This window comes from Setaria viridis, chromosome 3 (genome assembly GCF_005286985.2).
Source record: "Setaria viridis chromosome 3, Setaria_viridis_v4.0, whole genome shotgun sequence".
Classification (NCBI taxonomy): Eukaryota; Viridiplantae; Streptophyta; class Magnoliopsida; order Poales; family Poaceae; genus Setaria; species Setaria viridis.
This window is the reverse complement of record NC_048265.2, coordinates 32,610,083-32,632,370: the sequence shown is the minus strand read 5'-3', so window position 1 is coordinate 32,632,370 and position 22,288 is coordinate 32,610,083. Positions and strand designations below refer to the sequence as shown.

Genomic DNA, 22,288 nt, shown 5'->3' with positions numbered 1-22,288 from the left:
CTTTGAGACTGCTTGATCACTATGTTGCACTGAGTAAGAAGTGGAACAAAGGATCATGATTCATACTGATGCTTGATTAATTTTACTTGTTGGCCATGCTTGCTTGGAATAAGTGCTTACTTAGAATGGATAATCAACTAGAATTTGCTGTTAAAACTTGAAGGTAAGGATCTACTTTAGATGCTTTTGGCAAAACAAACCCCCTCAGCTAAACAGCCTTGCATGTCTAGAAGTCGGTGGAGTAAATACCACCTAACGGGTAAGTCTTGCTGAGTATTAGTATACTCAGCCTTGCATGTGGCTATGTTTTTAGGTAATGTTGATTTTAAGGAAACGGTAGCCGGTTTGATTGGGTCGACCCAACTCCCTCCGGGTTGGATGGTCAAATTGAACCCATCCCCGGACGACGAGGAACGCGGTGTTTGATATCATAGCAGGCTTCACCATAGTATTTTGTATCAACGTTAGACCTCTTGTTATTTTCCGCTGCTTGAACTCTGAAAACTTTACTTTTATGCATTTGAACTTCTGAGTTGTAATAACTAAATTTGGGACCTGTAATAATTATCTGGATTGTTATAATCTCTGGACCCACCTTCGTGTGAGTATGCTTTGTTTTGATCCGAGACAAGTGGTTTATCAGGTGGAACCCGATAGACTACCATTTTAATTCGATTAAAGTGACCATTCATATTTGAGGCAAGGTTGAGTACACTTTAGCCAGATTACTTTGGGTGGTTGTGCCACATATTCAATTTCAACCTCTAAAAGAACCGATGCACTATTCCAACTACAATCGCATTAAATGAAACATAAAACAGATGACGAAAATAGGGGATTGATCTTCCATCCAAACAAAATAGTCAATTAATCTAACAAACAAAAGATAACAGCATAGCAAAGATGGCTAGGGTTCCAACAAAATCTAATGTTACTAATTAATAGCATCGCAAAGATAAATGATCTAATTAATCTCCCTAGGGTCGCCTAGGCCCTCCAAAAAGTGGGTCCTGAAGAGGTAGAAGCGGCCCATGCGGCGGAAGATGACGACCTCGTTCCACCACTGCTAGGTGTAACTGTGAAGGCGGTCAACATCCTGGGAGGATGGAAACACGGCAAAGACAAGGAGGGAGGTGTCGTCTTTCGCCATCAAGAAGTTGTAGATGCCAAGAGAAGCACCGATACAGACTAACGTGCTATACCAAGGATCGTACTGGTGCTGCTTTCTGACACAAGCCACCACTACCTAGTTGACCTCACCCTCCTGGAGACCAAGATGTTGCAGTACGGGTAGGGAGACGGTGGTGACCAGTGGCGGAGGTGCAGCAGCCATGTCGATGATCCTGAAATGCACATATAAATTAGTTTGATCAAAGAGGGGGCAAGGTCGAATGCACATACAAATCGATATAGAGACTAGGGAGAGAGTATTGTAATTGAGCCGAGATGAGATGTGGCAGGGTTTTCTTGCGTCGAGAGGAGATGCCGAAGGGTTTTCTTGAGCTTGAGGCTGGCTGAAGAAGAAGTGGAGCGGGTCGCATTTATAACAAAACCACCACTCCTTCACTAGCAAGCCTCCCAAAATAACTGGCTGCGTGGACGTGGAAGGTGGACGATGTGACATTACACATTGCTAGAACATGGACAGTTGCCATGTTAATAATCCGGTAAAAGAGAGAATTTGATTCTTGGCGATGTAGAGACATATGATCCGTTGTCGGAAAATTGAATAGGCCGGACTAACAATTGCAAAACTTTATTGGAAAAAAGATGCTTGGTCTAAATTTGGGCAAGTAAGTAAGGATTTCCTTGCTTTTGAGAGAGACCCAAATAGGATGTATGATTCATTATAGGAAAAGTGAATAGGACAGACCAAAATATTCAATCCTATGTGAGAAAAATGGTTTGGATTTTGGCAAGGTGAGGAAGGATTTCCTTGGTGTTGAGAGAGAGCAAATAGGATTACATTATTTGTTCATATTCATCCCATATTGATTTTCAACATTAGAAAACCAATGCACTATTCCAACTACAATCACATTAAATGAAACATAAAATTCAATCCATCTTGGCCTCTTGAGGTATGTGAGTAGGAGAACCACCCCTTGGGAAATAAATAAGGGAAGACCAGAAATTGGTTTCAAGTACGAGTACCATGTCTACATGGGAACTAATGAAAAGAGAAAGGGTAAGGGACAGGAAACAAAGCAAACAAAGCATGAAAATAGGAGATTGATCTTCCATCCAAAGGAAACAGTTCATCGATCTTACAAACAAAAGATAACAACATTGCAAAGATGGCTAGGGTTCCAACAAAATCTAAAGTTACTAATCAATAGCATAGCAAATATAACAACACTGATCTTCCACCCTCGTTCCAGGCCACGACGCAATGGCAACTCAACTTCTTCTTGTTTTCACCCTTCAGGGGCACAGACGTTGCCATCCCTAGGATGTGATCCTTGACCGCATTTAGGATCCTCCATCGCTGCCTCCTGTTGGGGCAGATGGGGCATGCGAAGGTGTTGTCAGCGTGGCAGAAGATGCATAGAGAATCACCCCAGGGGAAGGGTATGTGGTAGCCACGATGATGGTCGTCAAATAAGTCTGTCTCAGTCTGGGACTCAGAGTCGGAGTCGAACGCATCAACTGGAAGAGTCACTATCAAGATCAACTTTCGAGGTGGTGACAAGGGCGTGGGGGTGGAGGAAGCTTCCCCCACCACTGGAGGAAGCTGGGAACATGCCAGGGAACCCCCAGCAGCTCTGTGGCGACCATCCGTGAGTGACGGTGGATTGAGGTCGGCGGCATCGGAGTGTGATGGCCACCCGACGTCGCCGACATCAGAGTGGGATCTTGAGGCCGCATCGACGTAGCGTTGGAGCGCTGCTGAGAAGTGGTTGCAGTTGGCAGCGTGGCGGGAGCGCGATGATGATGATGAGGTACCGGAGGATCACTCGATGTGTGAGGGGGAGCCAATAGGGGAGAGGTGGCGCGATGGGGAGCCGGAGGAGGTAGGGGTCGAGGGGAAGACTGATTGCTTCATGGCATTGACAAATTCAGACAAAATCCAGATGGTTGACCATAGATAGGAACATCACAAATTAAGACAAAGCAAACTATGTTAAGATTGTTCACCATAGCTACGAACTTTACCATCTACTTAATTAGCCTTGCCACCAAGCATCAATCCCGTGATAAGAACAAATAAAGCAAGTAACACGTGCGTGAGTTTGACATTGTGCCTATAATTCCCAATCAACTTCAGCTCGGCAGTCGCATTCTGAAGTTGTTGCCGCACCGTCTTGAGTCCATTCCTAATTTCTCTAAGCTCACTGTGAGCTTTTGCCAATTCTTTCTCCCAGTTCTTTGCATCCTCCTTAGCTTGCACCTTCTTCTTCATGAGCTTCACCAAAACAACAAAGGCCCTATCATACCATTCTGGGTCAACCCAGGTCATGTAACCGCATTGCTTCTTTTCATCCTGCAAATTAAATGCCCCTTTACAAATTGTTGTTGACAACAGTAACATGAAACCACATAACCAAAATCTCTGTGAAGCAGGTAGCCAACCTTTAGGCAACAAGCAAACCGACGACCATGGTTGAGAAAGGTCCAAGAATACTTCACCACTACTCTCACTCATGATCGCACTTGCTTTTAGGATGCCAAATGGGTAGTGTTGCGGGAAGATGTCTCCGAGCAGTAGCTACCAACAGAAGAAGATGATGAAAAGTGGACCACACTTATTAGAGTTGTAATATAAAGAAGCTGCCTTTCTCAAAAACCATAAACTGCATCATGTCTCAGTGGTAGTGTTGACTCGTCTGAATCAAGAGGTCACAGGTTCTACCCCTGCTCTGAACACTCTTACCTTTTATTTTCCTCCCTTTTTATCACAGACTAACTTGTGGGATGTTGACAGTCCTTATAGCAAAATCTGACTGTCAACTCTAATACAGAACAATGACAAAACAAGCACCATCTTAGAAATAGGAGTTTATCTCTAATCATTTCCATGAGTTTTGGTGAATCACTATTTTCAGGAGATTGCACCTGCATACAAGGGGAAAATATGCTCAAACACATGAAGAACCGTAGCTTTGGCCTATTCTGAGAAAGCACGAAAGAGGAAGAGCCCACACGATAGGATAAAATAAGCCAAACCGAAGCACAACCCTAAGGGTCACGGCCAAGGCCAACTAGGCAGCCCACCAGCCAAACGCGGTGCTGAGATGGGCCAGCCAAGGGTCGGTAATGGTGTTACCACCCAATACTTAAAGGTATCCAGGGGCTACCAAATTTCGCTGGTACTAATGTGTTGGATAGAAAGTTATTTTTCTAGTAGTGTCAGTTTGTTAAATGGGGCTATCACTATCGATTTAATAATACGAATCGGTACGGATGATGCTTTCTCATGTGGTCACCTAATTATCACTAGATAATTTATTTTCTTGTTTACATAAGCTTGCTTCATAAATAATCGTGACTGCACCGACCTAATATGATTTGCTTCACAAAATCATCCCAAAGTATCTTTTTATCAAAAATGTATACCGTCCCCGATCTTTCTTCTAGGACCTAAAGGATGAAATAAATATTTTGCATTCATTTGTTGCAGCAAAACCAGAATGATGTGTGCTCTTTTGCAGAGGCAGGAACATTTTCATTTTCTAAAAACTTTGTTGCAGCAAAAATCAATACTCCTTTGGAACAGTGAAACATATTTTTGGACTATCGATACCAAATCTTCAACTTCAATCTTAATATCCACAAAGGAACACGTCCAATTATTGAAGAAGTTTTTTTTGTTACCAGTATCATAATGCCACAATCTAGATGGATACAGGATACTTTGCATGTGCCTAGTCCAACGCATGGATTCCTAGTAGTATCCATGCTAATACCCATCTAAAAGTGAATGACACTTTCCCATAGTATGTGCATTTATTGCATTATTGGATTCCATATATTACTTCATGTGCATTTATTGCATTATTGGATATCTAGCCAATTAAGTAGAATGAATCCATGAAAACATGTAAATTGATAGTTTTCCTATTCTATTTCTAGGGTGATTGTGTATAAATACATGCAGATGTTGCTCAACAATGTTATCAGTTTAACATCATCACTAGCTAAGTGTGTAGACTAGAGAGTGAGAGATGGATGTGACATTTGAGACACCACAGGGTCGCAGATTCATAATCCAGATTTGGTACTTCTCCACAGTGAGAAGGATTAAGGAATGTATTTTGCAGCGCGAGGGCATCCCCATGGAGGCACAACAGCTGTTTTTCATGGGTAGGGAGCTGCAAGACAACCATGACACCGAGTTCTACTCCATCCTCCATGGTTCTCACATCCTACTCGTAATTTGCAAGGCCTCCCCTCCCATTATTGAAACCCATACTAGTGATGTCCATGTTGTCATCTCAGTGACATCCCTTGGCCGAAGCATCAAACTCAACCTAAAGACCTCTAACACAGTTGCTCATCTCAAGGAGCTCCTCCAAGAGCACACTGATGGTGCTCTTCCGGCAAATCAAGTGACTCTCTTCTTCGACAAGGTGGAGATGGAAGATGACAAGGTGATGGCCATGTACAACCCGCCTGTTGACAGGATGGAGATTGATGTCGTTGTCACCCAACCGCCTCCGAACAATAACAAGCAGGGAGCCTCAATGGATGAAGGTCAAGGTCAACCGGGGTGCCCGGATGGTGATTCTAGATGTGAGCAGCCTCGACCTTGTCAAGGAGCTATCGAAGAAGCTCGGTAGGGTGTCGCCGCACTTTCTCAAGCCGGTGGATGGTCATGGATGAGGATCGCACACTGTACTGGCATAAATTCAAGAATGGTGGCACCATAGAAATATTAAAAGGGGATATTACCCGGGGTGACTAATCAGAGGAACACATCCTGGACTTTGGTTTCATTATCTTCATTGTGTACCAGCATTAGTTGAATAGTAATAATGCATTATGTATGCAGACTACCATGGAGTACTTGTTTGCATGCTGGTTTGACCGTTGTACGACTTCAAATTTTAAATAAAATAACAATTTATTACATATGAAGCTGTAACGTACAAGAAATACAAAAGTGGAAGGATATCTTTGCGCTATCTAACACATATACTTGTACTCATAAATCATCGTGCTGAACGAACCATCAACAACAGCAACTATGAGAAAGTGAGCCTAGCTCAACTGGTTAGAGTGGAAAGTGTGGTCGTACACTCTAACCACCCAACTCGAATTTGGGTGTCTATTTCTTCTTCTGAATGAAAAATCACCTAGGAGAACTTCTCCTAGGTTGATCTAATTTATTTTTAACAATTACTTCGTATTGATCTATCAAATAAATGAATAAAGAAGCAAAAGGGGGTGTTTGGGGTAGCAGGAAGATCATCCACAAGATCTCAGTCATTAGCTGAACACCCTTTGAGTTTGAGATCATCCACAAGATCTCGGTCCATATAATTCTTCCATTATGGTCCATGCATCCCCCCTTCAATTACTGCACACTGTAATCTCGGCATTGACTACTCAGCGTGGCTCTTTCCTCCTTGCAATATATCAACTTGTCTGTGGCCATGGCCGCTTTGCAGCGTTGAGATGCAAGTTGCTTCGTCGCAGATCACACTACTCACTAGCCCTCAGCTACCAGCTGTCCGCTAACCCATGGTGCCGATCGGGTCACAGGTCTTCTGCATATCGCTGATAGCATCGTCAGTAGTAGCTGCGCCGACGATGTGTGTGCCCTCAAAATGTAAGTCTGACCATTCCTCACGTTTATGACCATGAAGTTCTGAAAATCATCTTGTTTCTTCATTACCACTATGCCCCAACAATTTTCGTTCCGATTTGAGGTTAGCATGCATGAGTTTCTGCATTGGATCTTTGCCACAGTTTAGCTGTTTGTCGTCATCTTCACCATCCCTTTTATGTCATCTTTGCTCTTGGATTTCGATGGTTAATTGGTTATGATCAAATATTCGTGCAGGTTTAGCTTGAAAGAATGGAAAGCGACGCGGACGTTGGACCCGGTGTGGTCACTCTGAGCAATCGCTGTGGGTCCAAGCTGAGAGCAGCTGCTGCTTGGCCTGCCTTCCAGGGGGTACCATCGACGATCTCCATGATGAGATTATGGATCCTGACGAACTCAAGGAGTTTCGAGACGAGTATACCGCCGCTGCAGCCACGTGCAAGGTGGCGCACGACATGGACGTGGACACCATAGAACAGTATCAGAAAAGGCACTACAGCATGGTGGTGGTGGAGGACGGTGACAAGGAGCACCATTAGGGGATCTATCTGTTGATGCGGAAAGCAAGTTTATTTATCTACTCCCTCCGTTTCATCCGTTTAAAATTGCAGATCATTTCAGGTATTCTACTCAAGTATTATCTATGCCTTGTCTGTTGCATCCAGTGCCATATGCAGCAACAGTGCCTAAGCTTAATGTGTGTTAAACTTCTCTCTCCTCAACTATACAGCCACATCATCATACATTATGAGAAAAAGGCTAACATTCACCTATACTGTATTTACAAACATTTCGAGACAGTAATTAGGGCTACTCAACAACAAATTTGCTTTGATTTATTTTCCAAGCTAGAAAATGACAATCCAGGTTACAATCACAAACTCGAGCTCGAGTATTAGATGGATTGAGAATAACATCCTCCAAGATGGTACGTAAGATAACCCACTACAGATTAGCTGACCTAAATAGGTAATACAGTAGAACCAATACGAATGAATAGAATAAGTTATTATTTACTTGAAATATAATAGGCAAGGTAAGAATAGCAGTACGGATCTAATACAGTTTTCTGATGGGGAAACAACATATTTGCCTCTCCTTGGGTACACCTTTGCTCATTTGATGGGCATGACTATCATCAGTCTGTGAATAGTTGCTGTCCCGAAACTTTGGAAACTCTTGGGCAGTCTGCATTTAAATATCCTTACAATTAGAAATTTATAAATTAAGGCATTGATAGAAATGGATGGGCATACTGCCAAGCAGTCAAAGGAGTAATACTTTCATCCATTCTCTACATTACTACACAAAAGCTAACCTCTTGTTTGAAAAGTAGTTTGAAAAATTTTCATAACATAATTTGCAAGAAAAGGAGAACTTTCAATAAATATTCCACATGCTATTTGTGAAAGGTATATCACATTACAATATAGACCGTGACACACTTTTTATCTGTTATGTGCAGGACAGATCATAGACTATGACAAAGGATATTAGATTCGACAGTGCAAAGCTAAAATCATATGTGCGCAACTAAGCTTTCTTCTCAGTGGTTCCCTTTGTTCATTGAGTTGTTATCTTTCTTGGATGGATGCATCAATGCCATCTGATGTATGGACACAGAGATTTTGACACACTAATATTTGACAATTTCTTCAACATAACTATCCCAAAATTAGCAGTAAGAGCAGCACATTCAGTATGAAGGCTGGCTATCTACGTTTGGTGCCAATTTCAAACTTCTTTCTGAATTAACGGTTCTACATGTTATCTGCCAATTTGCTCGGCATAGCTATCCAAAGATAAGCAGGAAGAGCCGTAAAATCTATATTTGGTGATGATTTCTACTGAATTAACGATTCTAGAAAGGTGCTCTTACATGCCACAGCAAAAATATTTTTGCGCATTATTTAGTTGGATGTCATACAAAGATAAATTTCAATTGGAACAAACAATTGCTTGGAAAAGTATTGAAGTAGTATGAAATGAGAAAAACTGTTACTAAGTTTTCAGATTGGAACCCTCACAATTAAACAATTATATACTTCCTCCAGATTTCAGCTTCTATGTAGTTATGGTTCTGAGAAAGCAGAAAAAAAAAGGCTGTGGATGGCCAACAGAACAGATCAATATATGACACAAAACTATGGTAATGAATTGATCCAAAATGATATTGACCAATGAAAATAACATTTCAGACAAGATTTACAATGAAAATATCATGAAACTTTTCAGATTGACACTTTGTTTTCCGTTAGTCGATGTCAGTATCATATTTGAAAAGTTTGTAACTTGAAGTTATACCTGAAATAAGTTTACATACTTTCTGAAAGTACATGACCATCTCTATGATATATAAGCAGATAAGCAAACAACAGTCCATTCAGACGTATGTGGAGTTCAATAGTTCAAGACTAGTAATAGCAGACAATACATAAGAGAATCACATCTAGCAAAACTTATTTTAGGTGCTACACAAGAACCAGAAGTACCTAAAATGAATTCATATGAACGATCATTGTGCAAATTTCATACTAACAAAAAAAATCCGAAATATTCTGAATTATTTCAGACAGACATGTTTAAATTTATTACAGATTTGTGTAGCTCCTTCGACATCTTTATGAACCCTTTATAGTCTTGGTAGTATTAAGAAGAAAAAACAAATACAAATTCATTCGGATGTACATGAACTCCATTAGTACAGGAATAGCACTACCTTCATTTTGATAATCATTGCACCCAATATATAAAATAGCCATTTCTTGTAAGTTTTAGTTGTTACGTTAAATTCATATGAATGATCATTGTGCAAATGTCATACTAACAAAAAAATCCGAAATATTCTGAATTATTTCAGACAGACATGTTTAAATTTATTATAGATTTGTGTAGTTCCTTCGACATGTTTATGCACCCTTTATAGTCTTGGTAGTATTAAGAAGAAGAAACAAATACACATTCATTCGGATGTACATGAACTCCATTAGTACAGGAATAGCACTACCTTCATTTTGCTAATCATGGCCCCCAATATATAAAATAGCCATTTCTTGTAAATTTTAGTTGTTACGTTAAAACAATGAAGTAATAAATATAGACTTCATGCAGATGTGTTTTTCATAGGATAACACTCAGATCAAATACAACAACTATTAACAGACAAAGTTTAATGTAAATTTAAAATCAAATTCAATTTCTAAGAAACTTTCAAGTAACCAGTGTATCTACAACCAGATAGGATCTAAATACAAATTGCCTTTATGCAAAACTAGCATTTGCTGATTAGAGTCCCTCAGTTGTTTGCGAACAACTTTGAAACCACACTCTCAAAGTTAATACAGAAATGTAGAAAAGGGTATTACCTGCTGACTAGTATCTTTCCCTTGTTTATTTCTTCGATAGAAGTTTGGCAGTGGCCTGGCTCTGAAGCAACAACTCTGGCGTGATTCTTTAAATTCTGTTTCATTCTTGAATTTCCTCTGCAAGACAGGAACTCTAAAGATGTGATGCGATGCACTACAATTTCTTTTCAGTTTTCTCTTTTTGCTTTGTAAAATTGTTTAAAAGCAATTGCCTTCTTAAAGGTTCATTTACAAGCTAGAATTGGAGTAAATTTTCTCCATTGCCTTTTTATGTGCAGATAATTTTATCCATTGCCAATACAGACAGATTAAAAAATTCCATTACCAAAACAATACGACAAGTATGACTTTGAATGATTTCTCACATTGTTAGCAAGAAGTTTTGTTACTACCATACTCCACCTATGAATTAGTTGCAAAACCATGGAAATGTAAGTAACAGATCCAAGTGGTGAAATTGAGCCACGTTCTTTATGTATCATCATTCAAACCTTTACTTGCAACAGAATAAACATTTAGGTGAGTGCCTACCTCTTTTTCTCTAGTTATACCAGTTTTCTGATGCACCAGTGGTGATGCTGAACCAAATAGCTTTTCTTTGATTCTCATTACATGGGAGGACCTGAATGATGCAAGAGAAATATAGGATACAATTAGAAGATGGTTTAAAAATTTGATGGTATATGTTAAACTAATGTTAACGTGAGAATGAAGCTTGTGAGTTTATCAATGTAGTACTGTCAGATTTTTTACAGAATTAACAATCTCATTACATTTCTAGCATTATAGAATTCATTTCCTTCTGATCAAGTCCTACAGCAGTCAATGATATTCATATAGCTTTTGGCTTTCAAATGGTACCTTTGTCCATCCACTTGAGATGTCCCTAGAGCTATTTCTGGCAAAATTGGGGAAAATGTCTGAAATATTCACAACAGCAAACAATTACAAATGTCAGACTGAGAATCATTCTTAAGAAATGAAAAGATGAACTCAATCCATGCTTAGAAATCTTTATATACTTTTCTTGGTGGCCCAAATTGCTCAAGCTGAGTGGTTGCCACAGTCCTACTTGCAGACTCCAACTGGCTAATCCTTTCAGCAATTGTAATACCAAGATTGCTTGAGCCTGAGGCAGCATTTCCCATTTCACATCTCATGAAACTCTTAGGCATTTGCAATGCCACTAGTGTGGACCTCTTTTTGGGGACTGAAGTGGCTACTTGCATGTTATTGTCGGTACCAGGAGGGGAGGTGTTCTCCTTGGCAGAATGCAGAGGTGACCTTCTTTTCACTGATGAAGACTGCCCTTTCTTTCCTGAAGGGGGAGATCTGAATTTGGTTGGCTTCTGAAGCAGGGATGACATCTGGAGCCTCCTTTTCTTGGCTGAATCCGTGATATCCTGATTAATAATAGAGCTCTCCTGCGAACAACACATAGGCCATGTTGGTCAGTAATTTAATGTTACTGCTCATTGACAGAAGAAGAATTTGATAAGACAATGTATCAGTTACCTTCAGCGGTTGCTTGTCTACCGCATCAACAGACACCAAATTACTAGAGCACAGATCTTTCTTCTCCAGCAATTCCAAAACAGCTCCAGCAACTTGCTCATTGCCGCCCTCCCCGTGGCACAACTCATCCACGGGTGCATCCATCCTGCAAGAAGGACTAACCGCATCTGTGACAGCCGCGAGCTCCTCGGCCACTCCCACCGGCTCATCACTGGCACGGGGACTACAGCAGTTCACCACGCCGGTCTCCTCACCGCCGCACGTCTCCTCATCCCCCGGCGCCGGTGCCTGGTCCGTCATGCAGGAGGACTCCGCCGACAAAGAAGACGGCCACAAGGCGGCGGAACCACCATCCTCCTCCTCGGCCGCCTCGAGGCCGCCGTCATCATCGGCGGAGGCGGCGGCGCCGTGGTCCTCGCTCTTGCGCTTCTTCTTCCTGGCGTAGTGCTCCTCGAAGAAGGCCTTCTTCTGCGCGACGGAACCCGGGCGCGCCTGCACGGCGGCCTCCTCGAGGTAGCGGTTGTGCGCGAAGGCGGACCACTTCCCCCACTCGAGCGGCTCGGTGAGGAAGCGGCCGAAGGAGACCGACTCCCCCAGAGCCGACATCATGTCTGCCTTCCAGTTCTGCGTCCCACCACCCCAGGCAAGCACAAACACGACAAGCCGTCACGAAACTGAACCAGCTCGTAAGCGGAGCAGAGGTAACAGGAAGACGAGCTGCTGCTTACTCGGCTGTCGTGGCCGGGGATCTCCGGCTCCGGCGAGTGCGTTGGCTCCAGCTCCGGCAGCGGCGGCGGCGGCGAGAAGTCCGGTTCTGCTCCCATCGGTGACGGCGGCGACACTGTGAACTGGATCGGATCTGGGCGAGAGGAATCGCGCGCGCCCGTGGGGAATGAAGCAGAGCTTGATTGGAGGGGCTCACACTGAGCGCGGCGGATTTGGATCGGGAATCGGAGTGGTGCGATTGGGCGTCGCCTTTTCGAGTTCCGTTCGGTCGTGTGGGGTGGGAAGGCGTAGAGGGAGGGGCAGCTAGTGTAATTGCAGCAGCTTTCGGTTGTGGGCCTGGTGGGTTCGATTTGAATTGCTGAAAAGTGTACGTTACGGGGAGCTGAGGGTCGCGACGCGACGGCCAGGTGACCGTTGCACAGTGCTTTTACTTGTACGCAGCGCACTGTTGGAGGGAGATGTTTGTTTCTGCTGGAGACGAGAGTGGGACCAGTGAGTGGCTGTTTGCTTTAGGGCTTCTTTAGCGCCCGGACATCCGTCGCACGAGCGTGCAGGCGTCTGATCGGATGTAGGGGACGGCTGCACCATCATTGTAGGATCCAGCTAAAAATGTCCCGCTAAAACACCGTTTGGCCGGAACTCGCTCTCCAGAGCTGTTTCGGGCTGGCGGAGCTAAAAAAAAAGAGGCTCCCGCGGCTCTTCCTCGTTGCCCACCGTTGCTCTCGGTGTCGGCTTTTTATACCGGCAGCCTACCAAGAGGGTACCCGTAGTAGTTGATTAGTCGGTTGGGGGATCGCCGGACCTGGAACCCGAAGGTAAAAACGAGGGCACAAAACACACATTTATATAGGTTCGGGCCGCTAGAATAGCGTAATACCCTACGTCGTGTTTTAGGAAGTTGTATAGTGCGCCCTGCGCTTGGGTGTTGAGCTTAGGTGAGCTGCTGATCTAGGTACCCTCGTCCTCCTTTATATACTCCAGGGGGCGGGAGTTCTAGTCGGATTACAAGGAGGAGTCCTAATAGGAGTACACGGTATGAGCCCTAATCGGATTACAGGGGAATCCTATCAGGAGTCCAACTTCTTCCTTCCTTGTGGGTACTGGGGATCTATCCCCGACAAGCCCCCGAGCGCTTCATAGTCGAATGCAGCAGTCTTTGAGTGCTTTTAAGATATTCGCCGAGTAGTCTTGGTGTTCCTCGAGTACTTTATCTGGCGGAATCTTCAAAGCTTCTCAAAGTTGCCATGAGGCTATGGTGTGCTCAAAGCCTTGATCATCTTGATATTGTAGTCTTCATGTATGGAGGGCGGCGAAAGTCCCACTCCATATGGAGTAGCCCCTGAGCCTTAGGTTGAATCGCAGAATCAGGCTGGGGTCGAAATCTTGAATCTTCTTCTTTCAGCTTGAAAAAAGTTTAGGGTGTAGCTTATCAGCCCCCAAGCCTTGAATTGATTGAAAAATCAACGTAAGGGTCTTCAATCTTCACTCGAGTTATCATCCGAGTAGTTTTTGCGGCATCCAGCCCCCGAGCTTATGTGCCAGGTGAGCCGTAGGAGCCATGTCGAGTAGTTATTGGTACTTAGCCCCCGAGTTCGGGAACTAGTCTGTACGCTTAGCATCCTGGAGCATCGTCACCAAAGTTTGATCTGAAAGAAAAGATGCGTACATTATGTAGTATTTTTACAGAATATTGAAACTGCTAAAATTTATTCAGTGATCAATGTAAACATTGTGTGTCATGCTCTTGTTCCAGTCATACTCTTCCCGAGTAGTTAGCATGTTACGTTTTAGGCTCTCAGTCCCCGTTTAGCCGTAGCCGCTGCGTGTGTGAGAGCTGTGTCTCGTGTACGCGTATGGGCATTGCTGTTTGCATGAGTATGTGTGCTAGCATTTGGCGTCACAGGTGCACCCGAGGCTTTCACGAGTTAAGGCGTGTTCTGCTCGAGAAGAGTAGTGACCTTAAGAGAAGACAAAAAAGGAAAAGTCATTGTTGCGATAAAAAAAGAGCGCGGTAGCGCGAGAGAGTTTGCTACCCTCCGGCAAGTAGAGCACGTGTTGTGCGCAAGAGCTTCCGGCGAGTAGAGCGCGTGTTGCGCGCAAGCAGAAAATAAGTCGAAAAATAATTAGAAAAGTAACTTAGCTTGATTCGTGGACGATTGTTGATGAAGTCGTGGCGGTCATCAATGAAGTCGACTAGTCGGAGGCGATTCCAAATAGTTGTTGACGGTGTGAAGTTTGCCCCGACTAGTTTTCTAGTCGAGACGAGTAGTCGACGTAGTCGCCGACGAGTTGATACGGACGGATGTCGATGTAGTCGAGGTTATCTAGACTGCCTCGACTAGCTTTCCAGTCAGGATGAGTAGTCAAGGTAGTCACCGGCGGGTTGCCAAGCGCCCTCGCGAAGCTGAAGTAGTCGTCGGTAAGTCACCCGTCGAAGTAGTCGTCATCGAGCAGCCAAAGTAATCGTCCTCGGCTAGTAACTAGTTGAGACGAGTAGTCGAAGTAGTCATCCTCGGTTCGGTGCAACCGGATGTCAATGCTGTAGTGCACGCGTACATCTTCTGTGCTAAGCGAAGATCTTGGGTCTTGCGGTGGTTGCTCGTGTGCATGTAGCAATTTTGAGGAAATTGAAATCCTAATCGCAAAACAGGGCAGCAACCTGCTCTATCTTGATACACGGGCGGGTACTTTGATTTTGATGCTTCCCTGTGTTCTTTTTTCTTTTTTTCCCTCCGCATGCGAGTAGTGATAGGGCAAACAGATACTGTCTCAGACTCATCTCAGACTCAAACGAAGTCGATTCCGTCTTGAAAATAGGGTCAAAAATTGAATCCCGTCCCGGATTGGTAGCACGGGTGAGTGGTCTGCTCGTTGTAGATTGACTTCAAACGGATTCGAGCTCTCGCATGTTGCGCGTATCTGGGTGACCGGCTGTCAATCGTCCGAGATTTCCTTTTTCGAACTTGACTCCGCATCAATTGAGGCGTTGAATTCTTTATGCGTAGTCCGCTGAGTAGATTGATTTTGGTGATGAGGTCCTTCGAGCTCACCTGATGATCTCGATGATCGGCCCCACGGTGGACGCCAGATGTCGGTGTTTTATACCGGCAACCTACCAAGGAGGTACCCGAGGTAGTCGATTAGTCGGTTAGGGGATCGCCGGATTTGGAACCCGAAGGTAAAAGCGAGGGCACAAGACACAGAGTAGCGTAATACCCTACGTCCTATTTTGGGATGTTGTATATTGCGCCCTGCGCTTGGGTGTGGAGCTTAGGTGAGCTGCCGATCTAGGTACCCTCACCCTCCTTTATATACTCCAGAGGGCGGGAGTCCTAGTCGGATTACAAGGAGGAGTCCTAATAGAAGTGCACGGTATGAGTCCTAGTCGAATTACAGGGGAATCCTAGCAGGAGTCCAACTTCTTCCTTCCTTGCAGGTACTGGGGATCTATCCTCGACACTCGGGGAGGGCCCGCAGGAAGGCGGAGGGACCTCCGGGTGGGCGAGCGGCGGCAGATGGCAGAGCTCCGGCGGGTGGCGGCCGACGGTGACGACGGGGGTGGGGGTGGAGATGGCGATGGCAGGGAGGAGGCGGGAGGCGGGGGCGGCGACAGCCGGGAGGAGGCGGGAGGCCGGGAGTGGATAGGAGCGGAGGTGGGAGGATATTGAAGAGAGAGAAAAGTGGGAGGCCGGTGGTGGGAAGACAGGGAGGAGAGAGAAGGAGAGAAAAAAGGAAAAGGAAAATGAAAGGGTATTATAGGTATTTCATCTTATCTAACCATTTTAAACTACACGGAAGAGCTGTTTGCCAAACGTTTTTTCAAAAGGAGGAGCCAGGGCCGGAGAAGCCACTCCACTAGAGGAGCCAGAGCCAGAGCCATTTTCAGAGGAGTCGGAGCCCTGCCAAACTGGCCCATACTACCGTCCATCGCCAAGCCAGCCTAGAGGAATGACTTCCAATCTATTGCTCACCAATCTAAATAGGGATGCTAAAATTGCAGAAACATATCGCATATCCTTCTCAAATCTAGCTAGATTGCAACACCAAACAATTTCTAAGATAAAACCATGAAATTCACCGATTATCTAGTTGCAACAAGATGAAATATGATGCGCAACATATATAGATTAAAAAAACAAATGAAATATTATGTAATGACTAACGCAACAGTCGAGAAAAACAACTGAAACATTCCAAATGAGCTATTGCAACATCTAAAATGATGAAAAAGAAACTATGTAAATTGCAAAAGGCTGAAATAAAGTGGCTGAAACATTTCAAATCATCAATTGCCACATTTGAAATGACTAGATGAAACATAAAAAAATCAGTTGCAAAAGTTGAAGATGAAAACATTCAGATAGCTTGTCATTTCACCCTCCAAGCATGATTCCAACCATGTCCAAAGTAACAAGTTAGTGTTCTCCAACAGTTTTCCAATTCACACTTATTGCAACATAAAAAACAAAGCTTTGCAACATCTGACATATGAGCTACAATGAAAAAATGGGTGTTGGTATATTTAACGATCACAAATGAATCCGCAAGCGCACGGATATACCATTGTAGCATTTCACCCAAGTGTATTCCCAAGGGTATCGTATTTCCCAAAGGAAGGCGGGTAGATCAAAAGAGTTTACTATGCATATAAGTATATCATAAGATGAGTAGATGCTCTACACAAGACAGGGGTAAGGATAATGATAGAAGGGTAGTGTGACACACAGAGAAGAATCATCTCAAGATAACTAAGCTAGGGAAGAAGACTAAGAGTTAGCTCTAGATTCAAATGTACTTCCTATATACTGCACAGATCATACAAGCATAACATACACACAAATTGCATAGGACTTAGTTCTATGCACCCAGGCACTATGGGGAGACAGCATCCCTACCGGTCTGCTGGTGCATTTGCTGCGAATTACGAACTCCTACAGGGTACTCGAATGTGGGGGATTACAAAGGATGGAAAGGACTATCACCACCTACCGCCTACCCCTAGTAACATGTGGGGCAAAATTATATCCAACAAAGCTAAGCAATCCAAGCACCACGCTTGCATTGTTAACAACACTCCAACTGTCCCGAGCTATTGTGACAAAGGCTGAAGCCACCATAGACATGGCCATTGAACCGATGATGTGGCATAGATCGACTAACCTATACATGGTATATACACACAAAGTATGTACTATGGCATGGTTTGAAGGCACACATGAGAGCATATAAGCCTATACTACGAGAGCAAGGGTATGCAACTAGCATATGATCTTATAAGCCTAGCATATCAACATAGTAAGTGTATAAGATTAACTCATGCATAGAAGAACCAAGCACAACACTATATCAAGAACATAAATAATTTGAAGCATAAAGTCAACCTAGGAATGTAAGATACAACAGTCATACCCTGAACTCCAAGAAGACCTGGAACCCTGAAGTAGAGCTACTCTAGCCTAACGCCACTAACTTGGAAACTATGAGGGAGAGAGTGATTCAACTTTTGGTGTGTGTAAGAGAGGAGGAAGAGCTACTCTATTTATTGGATCTTGGAGGTGGTTCTGCCAGGGAATATCCAAGGAATATTCCATTACCAACGTAGGGGCTCTGTCAACCATCGCATGTTAGCTTGAGAGGAGAGGAGCCAAGAGCGGTTAGGCCGCCTACCTCGCAACCGCCTTCCTCTGGGTGACTGCCTGGTGGGTCCCAATAGCAGTTGTGTGTGTTAGCCAGTTGATTGAGGCGATTGTGGTAGTTTATGGGCCCTTCAATCCATGGGTTGCACATGTGGCAGCCTCCTTTTAGTTGGAGTTGTGTTTCTTGCTTCTTAGAGTGTGCTTTCTACAAGGACATGTGGAACTGCATTATTCTTAACTAAATATGCGTGTAAGAAATGTCATTCCTCCTTTATTCATGATAATATTGACGGTCATATTTGGTACTTAACGACCATCAACAACACCCCCAAGCTATACCTTTGCTCATCTTGAGCAAATGCTAAGACTTAGGTTGGTTGATCAGGAGTTGCTACTATGTTGTATTCCTAACTTATGCCGTGCCTACAACCTAATCAATATGTGCATGTGTGTGGATGGGATATGGTGGATGGTGCATGAACTCCTTTTTGTATGATCCATTTCTCTCATTTGCATTTTTTGGTACATTTGCTATCTTTTCTTTTTATCTTTTTTTCATCATGCTTTCATGAGCATGTCTTTATTTCTTTTTGCAAAGCCCATGTCTCTTTTGCAAGGATAACTTTGGAGAGAGAGGTCATAAAGCAACATGGAGCTTTATTTTGTGGATGGATGGATGACATGATTGCTAACTTCCAGTGTAGAAGTTTAGCATATGGTGGTGGCGTGCACGTGATCTTGATCATGGAAGTATGAAAAGCATCTCACTAAGGGTCACAACAATTTGACAAAGCTCAATAAGAAAACAAGTTGCATATGTGGAGGATATTCAAATAGGATCAACATATAGCCTTGGATGGGAATTTCTCATCATTGAGGAACTTATCAATTTATCATTTTTCAAAAATAAAACTTTGGATATCTAGCATCACGTAGAACAAGATCATAGCATCTCTATTCTAACATATCATATCTCACAACAACCTAGACTTGGATCATGCTTTGTGCTACCCACAAGTTTCAAGCTAAGGTTTGATCATGCAAGCCAACAAACTCAAAATTAGGTAGGACACTAAGTTGTAGCTAGACATATGAGAGAAAATAAACAGAGAAACTATTCATCATTTCAACCATGAAAAACTAACGCATTCTTATCGCGCATAGGAAAGCAGTAAATATTTTTTGGTCTATTTAATTTTTTTGGATTTTTATTTTTTTAGCATGTGTTGATGGTCCTTACAACAAAAATCCGACCATCATATTACTCAGAGAATAAAGGAAAACTATCATTTCTTACTAGCACATTTGTTATTAATAACCTAGCTCCACATGTATTGGCTAAATAAGTATTTTAAGGACACAAGTCTACATAAAGGAGAAAATGTGCCAGAACATAAAAGAAACACACAGCAGAACACTCCACGCAAACACCAGGATTGAAGGACCCACATATCAGAGAAAATCGACTCAATCCCACGAGAATTACCAGGATCGTTACAAGGGCCCACCTGGCAGTCAATAGAAGAAAGGCAGCAGTGGGGAGGCGCCACTTGGGGTTGGCCAAACCTAGGGGTCGGCCCAACCCAGGCTGGCCCTACGCATGCCAAACTTTGGTAGGAAGCTCTCCCACGTTCTCCCCAAGGCAGTTTACAAGGCTTCCATCTACGACGCCCTCGGGAACCACCCTTCCTCAGCTATAAAAGGAGGAGGAGAGACCCCCCTCAACACACACCACATTTGAAGCCCCTCTCCATTTATCTCTTGATAGACTTGTAGTTCTTAGGCTAGTGGAGCATAGGCTAGAGCTTTCTTCTAGTAGTGCTAAGCTCTTCCTCGGGTCGGTTGGGAACGCAACCTCTGACCTTCGGTATGGCTTTGTACTCAACTTGTCAGCACTCTATCTATAAAGAGTATGGTTGTTATGCTATCTTGGTAGTGTACCATGCCATGTCTTGTGCCTTATAAATTTATACTCATATGCTTAGGCTAGATTTACGTTATCGCATCAGTTTGGTGTGCCTTCGGGCTTGCTCTAGCTCTATGCCTGTCAATCATCATGGTAGGGGTTCCGGAGGGGCTAGAATAGTAATCACATGCACGGGTGTGGTGCTCGGGCATCGTAGGATCCATCGAATATGACTATGCCCCATAGTCTGAGGGGTAGGTGGTAGGTGGTGACAACCTTGTCCGTCCCTTGTAGTCCCCCACATTCGGGTATGGTGTAGGAGTTCTTAAAGATATCTTGCCCTGGCAGACCAAGGCTGGGTATTCTCCCCGTAATGCTGTATGCATAGATATAGTTCTAATAATGTGCTCGTATGACCCTTGCTACTATAGTTAGATGCTACCAGACCCCCTTTGTATGCCTTGCTTCCGCTAACCTTAGGTCTATTCGTTTATTCTTTATTCATGATATTGGCTTGTGTGTGTCACATTACCCTTATATCCTGATCATGGTTTACCCTTGTGTGAGTCTTTGGTCTATTACTTAAGCATATTGTCCTGGATATGTATCCAATAAACTCCTTTACACCATGCCATTCTTTGGAAAAATATAAATAACGATACCTTAAATACTCTCTGGGTGAAATGCTACAACGGTATATCCATACGCTTGCGGATTTATTCGTAATGTTAAGAAATACCAACAAGAATTTCTAGCATCATTGCCGGGGATGGCACTGGTTAAAAGATTTATCAATACATGTTCTTGGCTATATGATTAAGGAATAGCTATTGCTTATGCACGCTAACTTGTCTTTGTTTTCTCCTTATGGATGAAAATAGGGTAGTGTGTGACCAGTTTCGACTTGCCGGGCAACTTTGTTGAAAATTTGAAGAACCTAATGAGAAGGGTCCGACCTCACTTCATCCCTCCTTAGATCACTCTATCGGCAACCATACCAGTCATCCTAGCACCATCTGCTCCTAAGGCTATGTCCGTGAAGACCCAAACAAGGTCTGGCCGCACGCGCGCAGAAGAGGGCAAAAGGGACTCGGTAGGCTGAGTACTATCGCCTAAAGGCGGAGCACCATGAGGCCGAGCTCAAGAGAGCTAAGGAGGACACCGCCGACCAGCTCCTGCTGAAGGACCTAAAGAAGGATGTTCTGACTTCGCACATGAGAGGTAGGCTGTGCTGACCTGTTTACTCAGCTTTGTCCTTGTAATATTGATATTGATGTAAACCTATTTGGGAAAGCAGATGCCGCGATGAGGGAGTAGAGGCTCCAGCAGTACCTGTGCGAGGACTCCAATGCACACCTTCAGCAAGAGCATGATGCAGCGGTCAAGCATGAGTATGCAGTATCGCAGAAGCTGGCCTATGAAGCCAACGCGTGCAAGGAAACCGAGTGCTGCTTAGAGGCTGCTATGAGTAATCTTCGGAATGACCAACATGTGATTGCAGGGCTGCAAGTGGAGCTGGAGGATCTGTGGAAGACTGCTGGCTATGTGATGGACATGGTCCAACCGGATGCTGACCCAACCGCGCCAACACACCTGCTGGACCATCTCAAGGTCGCACCAGGTCGGCTCAAGACACTATTGAAGGACATTGTAGTGGAATGCATCAAGAATGCTTTCGCTCAGCTGGCTTCACAGTTTCTGCGGCTGCCCTTGGAGCTCGCTGCGATAGGGGTCGTGGCCGACTTCAATGTGGACTTGATTCCCGATCTAGCGGACCAGTACCAGGATGTGATGGAGAATATTGTAAATGATTTGGGCCTGTAAAAATTGAACTCTGTGGTGTATTAAGCTATCTTTAAAAGACAAGTGATGTAATTAACTTAAATGTATGTGGGGAAAAAAAAGAGTCTCCTTCCCTCCCTCGGTGTATACGACAGGACAACGTGTAGCTGAGGCCTGCAGCCGCTAAGCACCTAGCCTTGCCTGACCAACATCTTGCTAAGACCGGATCTCTAGCTTGTAGGAGGGGTGAACACAAGGTTGTCTAGGTTTCGTGAGCTAGGATGCCGACCACACGAGTTAGTCATATTGCCTCGAGAGGGGAAGGAGAGGGATGCTGTAGCCCCCGAGCTTGAGGGCGAGCGGGCTGTTGAACAGGTTGGACAACCCCTAAGCGTCAGGAACAGCTTAGATAAAAGGAACAGTAAGGCAGTAGGTACGCAAAGAACCACAAAGGTTGTATTCATTCAATGTAAGGGAGAGACAAAGTGCATAGCTTTTAAATCTAGGGGTAGAAGCATCGTAGATGCATTATGTTCCATGGATTGGAGATGCCGGAGCTGTCCATCCATTGGAGTCGATAGGTGCCTGG

General features: G+C 43.9%; 1 protein-coding gene across 1 annotated transcript; it reads right to left on the bottom strand.

Annotated features, from left to right (window-relative positions):
• Positions 1–7,573: 7,573 nt before the first annotated feature.
• Positions 7,574–12,710, bottom strand: LOC117850591 (uncharacterized). The gene is made up of 7 exons (XM_034732449.2): positions 12,378–12,710; positions 11,650–12,273; positions 11,157–11,558; positions 10,996–11,054; positions 10,666–10,756; positions 10,135–10,251; positions 7,574–7,957 (listed from the first exon to the last, which is right to left on the bottom strand). Exons 1-7 carry the CDS (start codon positions 12,471–12,473, stop codon positions 7,826–7,828), a joined length of 1,521 nt encoding a protein of 506 aa, XP_034588340.1. The 5' UTR covers positions 12,474–12,710; the 3' UTR covers positions 7,574–7,825.
• Between the last annotated feature and the right edge of the window lie 9,578 nt (positions 12,711–22,288).